The 13,912-nt window shown below is 44.5% G+C and overlaps 1 protein-coding gene across 6 annotated transcripts in view; it reads left to right on the top strand.

Annotated features, from left to right (window-relative positions):
• Positions 1-11,157, top strand: part of CAB39L (calcium binding protein 39 like) — a 60,797-nt gene extending 49,640 nt beyond the window's left edge. For 4 of the 6 annotated variants that reach the window (XM_085577911.1, XM_021528409.4, XM_085577905.1 and 1 more), the window contains 3 exons: positions 1,308-1,373; positions 2,030-2,173; positions 9,300-11,157. In XM_085577911.1, coding sequence (XP_085434037.1) covers positions 1,308-1,373; positions 2,030-2,173; positions 9,300-9,479 — 390 coding nt within the window. In that variant the 3' untranslated portion in view covers positions 9,480-11,157. The remainder of the gene's footprint in view (positions 1-1,307; positions 1,374-2,029; positions 2,174-9,299) is intronic. The other 2 variants (XM_085577898.1, XM_021528411.4) reach the window with 1 other exon arrangement.
• Positions 11,158-13,912: the final 2,755 nt, after the last annotated feature.

The raw sequence follows: 13,912 nt of genomic DNA, 5'->3' as shown, positions 1-13,912 counted from the left end.
GATCTCCTCAAGTGTAACTGGAACTGAAACTTCATATGCAAACAGGTCATGGGAGAAAAGTTGGGTATGGTTTTAAACAGTTTTGTGATACCCCAGCACTGACAGGGCCATGTTGGTGTTATTTACTATACTTTGGGGCAGAAGAGAAGAGTTACTGAAACAAGTTTTAGCATTACTGGAAATTACATGTACCTGAAGGAGAGACTGAGGTCTGAATATTCCTATTTTCTTCCTAAGGCAATTAGTTCCTTGGTTAGCTGCTATTTTTCACTTTGATTTTTTTGGCTCTTTTTTGTACTAAATGTGGGTTAGAAAAATTCCATTAGATTCAACTAAAATTGGATTGATACAGATCACAGAATTAGACTGTGGGTCATGTTTTTGTGTTACCTGAGGTATTCTTTATTTGACTGCCAAAATGAAAAGACAAATTTCTTTCATTCTGGTTACCATGAAGGTTAAATGAAGAGCAGGCTTGTTATTGCTGAGTCACTAATGCAGCTTAGCTGGAGCAAAATAAGTGTCTCTGCTAATCTTTTCTCTTAATACTAGAGCACTGCACTGGAACAGTCCCCATTCTACATTTATATGATGTTTTGAATTTTTAAGTATGAATTGCCTAAGTGAGTTGTTTTTTGGTTTGGTTGGGTTTTTTTTGGGGTGACTATTGGACAGCAGTGTTGATTTTTCCTGCTTGTTTGGTAGATAGTTTGAACATATTGCAGCCTTGTCTCCCAGTCTTCCTGACCACAAGATCCCCTTGATCCATCCCTGCAAAACCCAGGACATGCTTTGCTCCTAAGTGACCCTTGCTGGGCAAAGAGCTTTAACGAGTGAGGGCACTGAAGGCAGGCGAGGTGGCACCTCACAAAAGGAGCATTTGGGATACCCCATCACCCTTTTGGGGTGTTGCATTGAGTCACACAGCCAGGCATGACCACGATATGAGTGAGTGGACATTATGTGTTGGACCCACATGTCCTGCAGGAGAGTCACCCTTCTGTAAGAGAAGGCTGCCCAAGCACTGGCTTACTTCTGTCCCAGTTGGCTCACATCAGCCCCTGTTCCATCTAGTCCATATGTGGTATTCCCCCTCTGCAGCACTTGGATGAGGAGTGTTCCTGGGCATCAGTTAATTCACTGTGTGATAACCAGCCAAGAGAAAAGGCCACAAGAGCTGGGCCTGGCATCGCAGTGAAGTGTTAGAGGGTGGCACTGCTGCAGCCTCTGCTGCTCCTCTGGGCTGAGGGGGACCAAGAGAAAGAAGGACATGAATCTGATACATTTGTGTTTTCTTCTTACTCTAGATCTTTGAGGACTATGAAAAACTCCTTCATTCTGAGAATTATGTAACAAAGAGACAATCTTTGAAGGTAAAGTCTCTCAACACTTTCCTCCTAAATTTGTACTCTGTGTTACGTAGAATATCGAGGTGCATGTATGGCAATGGAGCAGCCATTTTTCTATCAACAAAAGAACTAAGGGCTTGTGATGCTCTTCCTGAAAACCACAGGGGCTCACTGTGTCTTTTCTTTCCTGGACCTCTGGGGAAGCACTGGGCCATTTCCATGGAACGAGTGCTGTCACTTCCCTGTGAGCTGAGATCTGTGCTTTGGCTCAGACGCGGTTACAGTGAGCTTGGCGGAACGTGGCAGTCTTTGTCTGGGGCACCAAGTGTGACATGGCCTGCCCATGGAAGCAGAGGGGCTGTGGATGTAACATGGGAATGGAACAAGGATGTCTTTGTGGGACAGCTGCACTACACTTGCTTTTGTCCCAGCTACTCAACACCAGCCCCAGTCACACCCAGCCCATATGCAGGATCCCTCTCTGTAGTATTTAGAAAATGAGCATTATTGGGCATTAAGTAACCCACTGTGTGATAAAAAGTATAGTTCCTTTTTTTTTTAAGGTAGTGACATTGAAACCTCTTAAGCAAATATTGAAATAGGCTGGTGCTTTCATTGAATTAAAAATAATGTAGTAAACTAGAAAAAAAAAAGTGTTTTTTTTCTAATTTTGCTTACAGCTTCTGGGTGAACTGATTCTGGACCGACACAACTTTGCCATCATGACTAAATACATCAGCAAACCAGAAAACTTGAAGCTCATGATGAACTTGCTGCGAGATAAAAGCCCCAACATTCAGTTTGAAGCATTCCATGTGTTCAAGGTGAGCCAGTATGAGTTGTAATGTGGCAGACTTTCTCTTCTCCTCATAAAAGTGTCTTTCAAGCTGGAGCAGAAGTCCAGAAAATTAAGGCAAAAATTGGGGTTTGCAGTCACTTGCAGTACTTGAGAGTGTCATAATTGAAGTTTCTATCACTCAGGCTCTGCTTTCTGTTTGCCTGCCTTCAGATGAGACCTAAAGCAGCAGCATTTTGGTTTGAGCTGGGGAGTAGTCAGTCAAGTATACATGAGCTACAGGTAACAAAATACACAACTTCTAGGTAGCATCCAGGGGACCTTCTCCCTGCTCCTGGATCATTTTACCATGTGATTCTGGATAAAGATAAAAAAAGGTCTTAAAACTCTACCTTAGATTAAAAGTAGGTGGTGCTGGTGCTGGGCATCAGTGCAAAGGTAATATACTTTTAAAGGTATTAAAAAGTTTGGTAAATCTGAGCTTGAAAAGAGTTTTATCCTTCCATCATTTTGCAGTGACATTAATGCAGCGTTGAACAACTACCAGACCCAACCAGTGTCCCTTTTTTCATGATGGGCAATGTTAATAAGTTAGAAATTTACCATTTTCCTATCAAAATAGTTCTCTGCTCTGGAACAGAGGGCAACTCAGATTGTTAGGCAAAACTAACTCTAATTTGGAATGAACATGTTAATTTCAAACTATAAATAGAGTTGTTAATGATGTTCAGAGGAGGAATTTTGGGCCTCTAAGGATATCCCTTGCCTGAGCTGGCTAAGAAAGATACCAGATAACACCAAATGACTGTGGAAAGACATTACAACACCCTTCACAAATTCAGGGTGATTTAAGTTTAGTACTTATGCCATTTCTGATTTGGAAAAAAAAAAACTTTCAGATCTTCAGTGTGGAGACTTAGAGAATGTGCAGCTCCTCCAAAAAGTTTTCAGTTTTGTAAAAAAAAAAAAATCTTCAAGGAGGATTAAAATAAAATTCTTTTTGTGGAATAAGCAGCTGGGTAAGCTGTTCCCTTGCTGACTTCCTCCAGTCAACTGAACTACTATGAGTAACTTGTACTCCTCCTCCTCCTTATCAGGAGGTGTGTGGCTCCAAGATAAGCAAGCAGTCTGGCTCCAGACACTTGCAGCTTTTGAGATGCCAGTGGGAAGAAGGTATCAGAGGATTTGCGTTTCTTGGCCACTCCGTGAATAAATGCGAGATTTTTATTTATGAAAGACATGAGTTGCTGTTCCTGAATTAATGATAAGCATGGACCAGGCCTTGAGAATGGCTGATTTCACTTATTTTAGGAGACTTTTAAAAGGACTTGGAATAATGTAAAAGGATTTCAGTGTGCAACAATGTCATACATTGCTGTTCCTTCCATTCTGCCTTCCCATTCCTCTCTTCCAGTATGTTACACCCCATTTCCAGTTAGAGTGGGAATATTGCAGGCTCATCCTTGCTTGATCACTCTCAATTGTTGCCATGTGGACATAATGTTTGGACCTTGGAGTGCCAGCAAAACAAACCACAAGCAACAGTGGTGTTGTGTCCCTTCAGTTCAAAGGGCCCCACTCTGTCCTCAGACACCTCCATGCCATGTTTTTGGTCTTTTCCAGTGGTGCCAGTCAGCAGCATTTCAGCAGGGCCAAGGCATTCCCATGGCATTCCTCACACTGCCTCACATGCACAGTGCTCGTGGGGTGGGAGCTGCAGACTCAGAGCAGAACCTGATCAGCTGGAAATTGCTCGTTCACAACCACCAGCAGCACACTATAGAGTAACTGCAGAGATGCAACAGCTCCCCTTTTAGGATCCCCCTCACCGAGGATCTGGGTTGTTTGGATGTAGCAGCATCCAGGGCCTCTCCAGGGGGAAGGGTCGTTACAGGGCTTATTGCAGGAAATTGCATTGTGAATTAGCTTTGTAGAGAGGGTCAGAGAAGCTCTTTTACCTCTGATTTAATGTCTTAAATTGAGTTCTAACTTCTTGAGAGCTACTGAAATCCTTACATGTTTAAGAGACTGGCTGCTTGTGCCCAGTTCTGCAGTGTCCCTGCCTCCTGTTTCTGGATTTGTGTCCCTCAGCCCAGTTCTCTTGTCAGCTGTAATATTCCATGTTCTTGTAACTGGGAGAGGAATCTTGTCCTCAGCTTCTAATCTCATACATTTTGAATTGTGCCTGCATTTTTAAATTATGCTTGCAAAATACCTATGCAGTCCTGGTTGAAATTACAGTAGACTAACCACAGTGATTTGGAATCAAAGGTCTGCTGAGAAGTGGATACTTGCTCCTCTGTTTGAGCTGCCAAAAGATTTGGGTTTAAATTACCTGATTTAGATGTTTCACCAGTTAGACACAGTTGAAATTAAATGAAATGAAAAAGTGTTTGTTTTGTAAGCATCCAGATTCCAACACTCCTGTGCCCCAGCTGACCCAAAAAGGCTTATGACTCTTATTGCCTGAGGCAATTTCTAATTATTGGAGATTTGAAACTGTAAAATAGAGTTGAAAGTGATGAGCACATCTAGTGCAAACTTATTTTGGAGGAACATATTTTAGCTGAAAATGCCAATGCCCCCAAGCTCTGAGAATATTTACTGTGAGTGGGAAAACGAAGACAGGATGCCCACTTGCAATGTCTCTTTCCATTCTCCATTTCGGAGACGGTTGTTCTTCTTCCTAAATCCAGCTCCTTCTCTTCTTTTGCCTGAAAAAAATGGACCTTCTGCCTTGCAGCACCATCCTAAAGATCTGCAGCTGCTTTATAAAACTGGATGTTCCAGGCAATGTATGCATAAGGATTACCCAGTATTTAATTATGAGGAAAAGATAACAGACCTCACCCCTTTCCTCCTCCTTCATAAATAATGCAAGGGGATCACTTAGAGTTGTGGGCTTTGAGATTCACTGGTTCTCTGCAGTGATTTCAGTGGAGAGACATTGGTCTCGAGCACACACACTTTGGGGATCAAATACTGGGAAGGGCTCTCCAGCTCTTGTTGTGGGTTTGTGATGTGTTCCATTAGTGGAGCCTACTTCAAGTTTGCCTGTCTGTAGGGGAGGCTGTATCTTTCAGACCTATTTGAACATGGTGCAGGGATTCCTCTGACCTTACATATTCAAAAACAAAGGATAGGAAAAGCTCTCTTGGATTTCACATAAACAATTTGCTGATTTTGAGGAAAACCCCCTGTAGCAGTGAACTGGGATTATATGACTTTCTTGCTCTTAAGGAGACATTTAGCAAGGTATATTTTACTGTTTAAATCTAAAAATAGAATGGGTACACAGTGTTTTGTGACCTCAGTTTAATTTTTCCATTCTCTTTCATGCACATTATGAGCTACCTCCTGCAGCTTGCTCTGCAAATGGCCTCACATAATTTGACCATACTGACAGTTCTTGGTACAAAGCTGAGGCCGTGTTTGTGGGGATGTGTCCTGTCTGTTTCTCAGCTGGATAATCTAAAGGACAAGGATTATTATGCAAATCATTGTGCTATAAGCAGCATGAACCTTGTGTGTTGTGTGTGTGCAGTGTCCTGGCAGTGACATTGTGCATGACCCCAGAGCAAGTCCTAAAATACTCAGTCCAGGGCATCCTGTAATTGCTCTTGTTCTGCTCTTGCCCCAGAAGGTAGCAATGCCTGGTTATTAATTGTGAGGAAATAAAGTCAAATTCTCTAATCAAGTAATTTTGATGTTTGTTTGAAGAAATACATTAATACTTTTAATAGAGAAGGTAGGAACTATTGCACTTTGGACAACTTTTGAAGCTTCGGAGTAGATTTTTATTCCAGGCCTTTTGAAAATACTCATGCAATGGAGCTTTCTCTGTTTTGAGACAGCTATTTTTAGAGTTGGAATTTTTATATGGGTACTGTCTTTATTTTGGGTCTCCGTCTCTCTCATCTGTGTGAATTTAGTGCTCTAGAACATATATCCTTTCATAATAAGACCACAGGTGAAACCAAGTTCTCTGTGGTTTGATCCAACTTCATTTTTGTTGAAATGTTCCAGATAGCATTAATAATGTTTCTGTTTTTAGGGATTGATCTAAGCCAAAACAGAATTCTCAATGAGTGGGGCCCTTTCTAACATAAAGTCTTGTGGTGGTCCTGCTCCTGGGCTCTGTGAAACTGGTCAATTGATACTGACAGAATTGATTTTGTTTGCTTAGCCAAAGTATTGAATAACATTTCAGGAATTTTCTGGTCCTTGAACATTCTCTCTTTATGAGTCCCTGTTGACACTGAGCAAGACTGGCAGTTGAGATGATCTTTGTTTGGTTGTTCACTTTACCAGTTTTGCATGGGGAAGATTGTAATCTATAAATAATTGAGCAGGAAAATAAACAGGATGTTATGGCTTCTATGAAACTAAGTTCTTTATTATTTGCTATGGTAATACTAGCAGTAGGTCCAATATGAAATGATATTTACTAGATTTACCACCAACCTTCCAGTTCTGTTTGCAGAGCAGGGAGCTTGTACAAGAATAATTTAGATTTCTTAATTTTGAGAGTCACCCTTCAGATAAATATTAGGGAGGCCTAATATTCATTGAAGGAAGTTGTTCAGCACTTCAAGGTCAGGCCTTCTTTGATGGCTTCCATTTGCATTGTCATCTGATGATTTCTGAACAGGTAGGTCTTGCCAGTGTGTTTGATGTTTTTTTTCTCCTCATCACCAAGGGTGAACTGAGCTCCAAATTAAAAATTTCTTGTGAAATCCCTGCCTGTAGGCTTACATCCTGCTATTCCCCATGGCAGCTCATCCAGATCACTGGAGGCTTATCATAGTCCAAGTCCTGGAAGTATCCAGTTTCCATCAGCATGATCACATGCTGTAGGTCAGCACACAGGGAGCTGCATCTTGGGGCTACTCCAGGTGAGAGCATGAAGTGCTGCAGCCTCATCCAGAACCAATTGTCCCTACTCAGGAGATCTCAAGATAGATAAAGCACAGGCTGGAAAGCTGTAAAGTACATTCATATTTACATCCCCAAACCCCTTTTCTCCCATTCTAAGGGGAACCAATGCACCAATAGCAGTGTATCAAAGTTATTTGCAAAGGAGGAGATGCTGCTTTCAGGTGCTGCAGCTGTTGGGTGTGCCTCAGGTGTAGAGAGACTGTGAACTGGCCATCCCACCCACAGGCAGGTGTGTCCCTGGTACAAGCGTGCCCTGTGAGGACTTTGGGCATCATGCAGGAAAGTGGCTGCTCAGAAGGGATGCTTGGAGGCTGTCAGTGCTGCACTTGAGAAGTTTTAGGTGGCAAGTGCGAATAAAAAGGAATAATTTAAGATGATAGCTCAGGGTAATTAGAGAAGGGCAAGGTGGAGGCTTTGTGAATAAATGTATATGGTGTACTGCCACTGGGACCATGGCCTGGACACCAGATCAAGGAAAACTTTGTAATACACTTGGGGAGTGTTCATCCAGCATGGCAGAGGTTGCAGCTCTTTCTGCACAGCAGTTCTGTACCTTGCAGCAGGGACTTCTAGGAGAAGCTTGAAGAGGAGGAGACAAAAGCATAGACAGGGATTAAGACTATTCTAGCATCAGGATGCCAGGGTTTAAGAGCAGATGCTTTGCCTCGCCTTTGTGAAATGAAAAAGTACTTCTAGTTTCCTGTTTGGGCAGAAGTGCTCAGTGGGGTACTGCTGAAATGTGTTGAGCCCCACTCCTTCCACATGTTCCCCTGATGTGGCACTTTCCCCACCACTTGTATAACATTCTCTGATTTTTGAGTATGAAGCCTAATGGTGGGTGCAGTTTGAACCCTGCCCCAGCCTTTACCAGGTTGTCTTAGGGACAAGAGGCTGTAGCACAGCCCGCAGGACAGAGTGTGCGTGATTCTCATCAGGTAGCACAGCTCCTCCCTGAGCAACTGGACGTGGCCCAGGTTTTCCTGTGGGCAAAACCTCAGGGGAGACAAAAGGACCTGCAGAAGAGCCCCAGACTGGGAGCCAGCGGTGGTGCTGCCTCTGCTCGGCAGGACAACATGCCGTTCTGTACTGTCAGCAGATGTTTGTTTTCATTCTGGTTTGGACAGGCTTGGAGGGAAACTGGATGCTCTCCAGTTCTGTCCATCCCTAATTTCTTCTCATCGAGTAGAGAATAACTGGAGTTATTTCTGTCGTTGCACAAGCACTCGGGTGGTGTTTGTTGACCAGCCATGGTAACCTCAGTGCGAGCCAGATGTGGGAGCTGCTCCCGGGGTGGCCAGGGTGCGCTGCACGTGTGTTCCCACCATGAGCCCCGCACCCCATCAGCCCCTCCTGACCAACATCCCAGAAAAGAGAGCCCCATCTCTGTGGCATCCTGAGGTCCCTGAAAGAGCCTTCCACCACTGGCCTTTGCAACCAGCCTTAGGTTTGCATTTAGCCCAGAGAAAATGTTAAAGAAACAGCATTGTGGCATGAAGGGTCATGCTCAGAGCTGGAAAACTGCAGCTTTAGCAATTACAGGAGGAAAAATCACAGCATTGAAGAAAGCCAGTAAGCCCACAGTGCTGGGCTGGCTGTGCCAGGTGAGTATGTGTGTCTCACATCACCTTCCTGCATTGCCACCCTCCTCTGGTCAGCAAGGGCTGCAAAGGTGCTGGGCACACCACTATCCTCCTGCTTCTGCTGCTGTAAGTTTCCATGCTCCCATGAATGGATTAGGCAGAGGGAAGTGAGGCCTCTGACATATTTTTCCAAACCAAAACAAAGCTGGCAAGTCTAATTTTAGGCCTGGTTTAATACGGAAATGATATCAATACTGACACAAAGCTTTTCCGTTCTCCTGATAATTAATTTCTGTGTATTTGTCTTGTGGGTGGGAAGGGGCTGAGAACTGATAGCTCCCTCTCAACAGCTGGGTTTACAGTCAAAAGTTTTTATCACCAAAGAGCAAAATGAAAGGGAAGTGATACCAGACGTGGGCATAGTTTTGCTTCAGTTTGCTGTCGAGCCAACATGTTTGCAATGCTGTCTGACTGCCTTGGGACAAGGTGTGTAGCAGTAGAGTGTCTGCCTGCCAGCCTTCAGCTGACTTGTTAGAACGTAACTTACAGGGGTGTCTGACTGATGTTCCTCTATCTCTCTCTCTCTCTGTCCCCACCCCCTTGCTGTCTCTCTGCCTGATTTTGTTTGCATGTTAGGTTTTTGTGGCCAGTCCAAACAAAACACAGCCTATTGTGGAGATCCTGTTGAAAAACCAACCCAAGCTAATTGAGTTTCTGAGCAATTTCCAGAAAGAAAGGACGGACGACGAACAATTCACTGATGAGAAGAACTACCTGATTAAGCAAATCCGAGACTTGAAAAAGCCGACGGCATGAAGAACACCTCTTGTTTTCCACTGTAGGCATTAATCTCAGTTGTTAAGCTCCTCCTCCTGTGTCCCTTAAACACCACAATACTGCTTGAGAAGGCACAGCAAGTGCCTGGTTTTTATTTTGTCTTTGTTCCTAGATGTCAAGAGAATAGGGGTTTTACATGAGAACTAAAAAACCAAAAATCTAGACTAATATATTATTTTTAATCAAGATTATAACTATTTATGTCAGTTTAGAATCTCTCTGTAATAGAAACTGGTTTGATAGATTTTTTTTTTTTTTTTTTGTGCTCAAGAAGAATGAACCTCTTTGCTTAACTTTATCAGCAAACTCAAGCACTGGCAAGTGCACAGAGCAGGTCTTCTGAGAACTGTAACATTGTTCCTTCACATCTGTAGTTGTGGCTTGGTTCTAGCATTGCACACACACAAGACTGTGAAAGAGTACATTGGTCTCTGGAGTTAGCTGTGCTTATAGGTCAGGTTCTTTAGTCAAAACTATGCAAGATGAAAAAGCAGTAAAGGTCACATTTTTGCTTCTTTTTGTGTTCTTTCATCCTTTTTGCCCCCCTAGAGATTTTCTATTCAGTGCTAGGGAACGGATGGATATATCAGTCATCTGAGCTGTTTTTGCCCAACTCCCATTTCCCTGTGTGTGATCTATCTTGTGCTAGAGCACAGGCTTTTCCTACCAGCTCCCAGCAGTCTCATGAGGAGCAGCCCCATGGACATGGTGCTCACGTGCCCCATAATGGGAAAAGGCAAGGGCAACGCTCCTGCATCAAAGGCCATGCTGATTTACTGATAAAGTGAACTCTCACCTACAGAAACCATCCATAGTCAGGAATATTTGGTGGTAGCCAGAGCTACTTGGCTGAATTGTGACAAGGGCTGAGCCTCAGCACCAGAGTGAGAGGAGAGTCCTTAACATCTTTCTATGTGAATTCCAGTCCTGGCTGTGCGAGGCGTGGTTGAGCTAAGTTCAGCAAGGGAATCATGAAAAGGCCTCAGCCAGATCTGCTGCGTGGGCTGAGGTCCTTGAGCCTGCAGGTGCTGTCACAGCTGAGAGCATTTCCTGGATACTGAGCCCGAGGCCACTGAGCAGCAGCAGGCACCAAAGGCCACCTGTAGTTTGGCATTTTCTGCCCTTGTTCATCCTGACCTGAATTCAGGTTCTGTGTTAAAGTTGTGGAAGAGGAGGTTGTTGCACTTTTAGTGTTTCGAGTTTAATAAGCTGTATGGTACAGACAGCAGTCCCCTGGTGTGTTTGAAGAGCTTTCTTTTTCTAACAGGAAAATGCTATTCTAATACTTTAGTAGGAAGTGGAGTTTGAGAGCAGGGAGTAGAAATTTCTTGAATTTTTCTGGACAGCCTAAGTTCTGAGTTTTCCTATTTGCTGTAAGAAAGTTCTCTAGCTAAAACTGTATCTAATGCTTCAGTTAACAGGTGACACTGAATTGTAAAAACAGAAAAAGCCCTTTTCTTTCATTAAACTGTTGTATATTGAGGTGATGACTGATATTTTAATTTATGTGCTTTAGAAAAGGGAAGAAACAGAACCGATTGTGGTTTCGTTTTTTTTTTTCAGATGTGAGATACACACAACAAATGTACATCTTAGTTGCCTGGAATTAAAAAAAAAATTTACAGCTATTAAAGGCATGATTACTGATCACTCTTTATTTCTGTCTCTGGGGTTTTTTCCCTCTTGCCTTTCTGGATAGGCAGATTCCATACAGTGCTAACTTCCTTCTCTCCTTTGCCAGCTTGTTTCAGCAGATGGAGAGGGATGAGCACTGCCTTCAAAGCCAATGCTCTCTGAAGCATCACTTCTGCAGCCCTGGCTGGAAGGGGTCTGGCAACCCCAGCCCCAGCCCAGCTTAGCCTGGCCATGAGCCTCACCCCCACCCCATGGGTGGTGTTTGCTGGCAGTGGTCACTTGCAGGTCGATAAGGGAGCGTCTCCAGAATTGCAGTCCTCAGAGACAGTAATTTAAGTCTGATCCTCTGAGATTTGGAGCCTGAATCCGAAGGGTGCTTGGCTGTGTTCTGAGCTCCTGGGGTGGGGCTGGTCTCCAGAGCTGGATTAACACAGAGACACGTGTCCATTGCCTCAGCCTTTGGAGTCACATGAGAATATTGGGCTTCCAGCCCATGCTAGGAAAAAGTGTTGGCGTGTTGCTGGGGAATGCCTGCCCTTGACAAAGGGAGTGTGACCCACACAGAGGTGCCCAGAGGGTCCGTGAGGAGTCACACTGTGAGCACTTTGTCTGCATGCTCTGCACACAGAGGAGCACTTGAAGAGCTCCAAACCTGGTGGTAACACGAGGAGCAAGGTTCCACCCTGCTGTCTGCGTAGGCAAAGATGTGTCAGGCCAACAGGGAACAGTGATGGGCCTTGGCCCCACAAAGGAAGCCTTTTTCAGGGCAAGGAGTCTTTGGACCAAATGAGAAAGTAAGTGGTAAGGAGGGCTTGTGAAAAAGGGGATTTGTTTGTGTGTCTGCAACAGGGGGGAGGAAGAAGTGGTCTTACAGGTAAAATTACACATGCCAGGGCCCTTGCAGCTTGTCTTACCAGAAGCTGGTCCTACAGTAGATCATACAACACATCTCAAAGTAGAGTCTTGCCCAAGCTCAACTTGCTTAAGTCTTTGAAAGAATAAAAAGCATAAAAATTGGTGAAGATGAAACTAAGCACTATAATAATATTTCACAGCAGGTGGGGACACATCTCTAAGTAAATGAAAATGAGGGCTTTCCTAATGTGACTTTGAAATAATGACAGAACTCCCAATTTCCTTTGGTGAATTCAGTCAAGATGGTTCTTCTGCCTAAGGGAGTACTCCCACCAGGAGTTCACAATTTATCTGAAATTACTATCTGAGGGGGCTCTATGATTGCAGGATGTGGTTCATCAGAGTGAAGGCAGGAAAGAAAATTGTAAACTGGAAAGATAAAGAAGCTGAAAGAAGCCTCTCCATTCCATTCTGCACACAGCATTCAGGGGGTTTGATCACATGAATAAATCTCTGCCAACATACGATGTAGGATGCTGCAATGTCAAACCTTATTTGTTACAGCAGAATGACAGAAATCTTTGAACCATAAGCTTCTGTCATGGGATTTGGGCAGCTTGTGCTGAAATCAGGAAAATCTTATTAGAAGCAGTCACAGGCTCTGCAGAGTGTCCTGCTGTGTACAGCAGCAGGTGTGAACCCGGGAGAGGCCAAGGACTCTGGACTTCCACAAATGTGGGCGTTAAGACCGCTTGAGCCTCTTAATCTGCATTCTCCAGAGACAAGATCAAATGAGAAGGAAAGAATGACTTGGGCCTCTGCTGTTATCTAATGATAACAGCACTCACAAGAGGGAGAGGAGATCCAGATCCCATTTGTTCTCTAGCATGTGCTTTGCTCCTGCTTGTGAAATTGGAGCAGGGCTAAGAGAACCCAGGCCTCTTTCCAAGGGGTGCAGTGGTATTTGGTCAGTAGAGAGCTTTATCTCTAGGCCAACAACTGCTTCATTTCTCTTTCTGAAGCAGAAGCACTTCAATATTTTGGCATAAAGCAACTTCCTGCAGAACATATGCCTGGTAGTGAAAGTTGAGGCAGAGAACATACAGGTCTTGGTCCTTATGACATAAAAAGTCCCTATGACATAAATTGTATGTAACTCTCCTATTCCTCGACTATTCCTATTATTGCATAGAGATGCAGGTTTCCATGGACTGAGTATAATATGTCCCAGTGCCTCCAGTGGGAGGTTCAGCCCCATGGTGAGAGGCACTCCTGCGAGCAAGAGCTGCTGTGGCCTGGGGAAGAGAAGGAGCTGAAGTCTCTACCATGCCAGCCCATGCTGAAGGGAAGCCTTGCCTTCAGCAAAGGCTCCAATCCCTCAGTGTCTGATGTGTAAGGCCACAAGGTACCAGCAGCCCAAGCCAGCTCTGAGCACAGTTGGTGCTGGGCAGACAACATGGGATCAGGCTAAGGGGAAACCCAAAAAAGGTTAGCAGTTTTGGCCATGTGGTTCAGCTCAAAGCCAAGCATCTCACAGGGCTGTGACTTGGCCCAGCTCCCCTAAGAACCCCAGGGAGAGGCAGGCGGTGAGCCCAACCCTCGTGACTCATGGTCCTGCTCCACAGTGCCTGCCTTGAGCTGGCCTCTCTTTTCAGGAACGTGAGAGAAGGAAAAACAATCAAACAACCCACCCCCTTCCTATGACATTGGTTGAGAGGAGCTTTCCAAAGCCACGGTAAAAATTACCTTTCCCACCTCAGGCTGCGTCACATTGAGCGGCAGCACGGGGACAGCCTGTGCCGGGGTGTAGTGCCAGCTACGACCCAGCCATGGCCAGCAGCTCCCCCCACCTGGCTCAGGAATGATGGCGCACTGGGGACAGGGACAGGTGGGGTGCCAGCACATCCTGTGAGACAGCAGCG

Source organism: Lonchura striata, chromosome 1, assembly GCF_050655825.1.
Source record: "Lonchura striata isolate lonStrDom1 chromosome 1, ASM5065582v1, whole genome shotgun sequence".
NCBI classification, from domain to species: Eukaryota; Metazoa; Chordata; class Aves; order Passeriformes; family Estrildidae; genus Lonchura; species Lonchura striata.
Note: the sequence above shows the minus strand (reverse complement) of the source record. Positions and strands in the feature narration are given on the sequence as shown.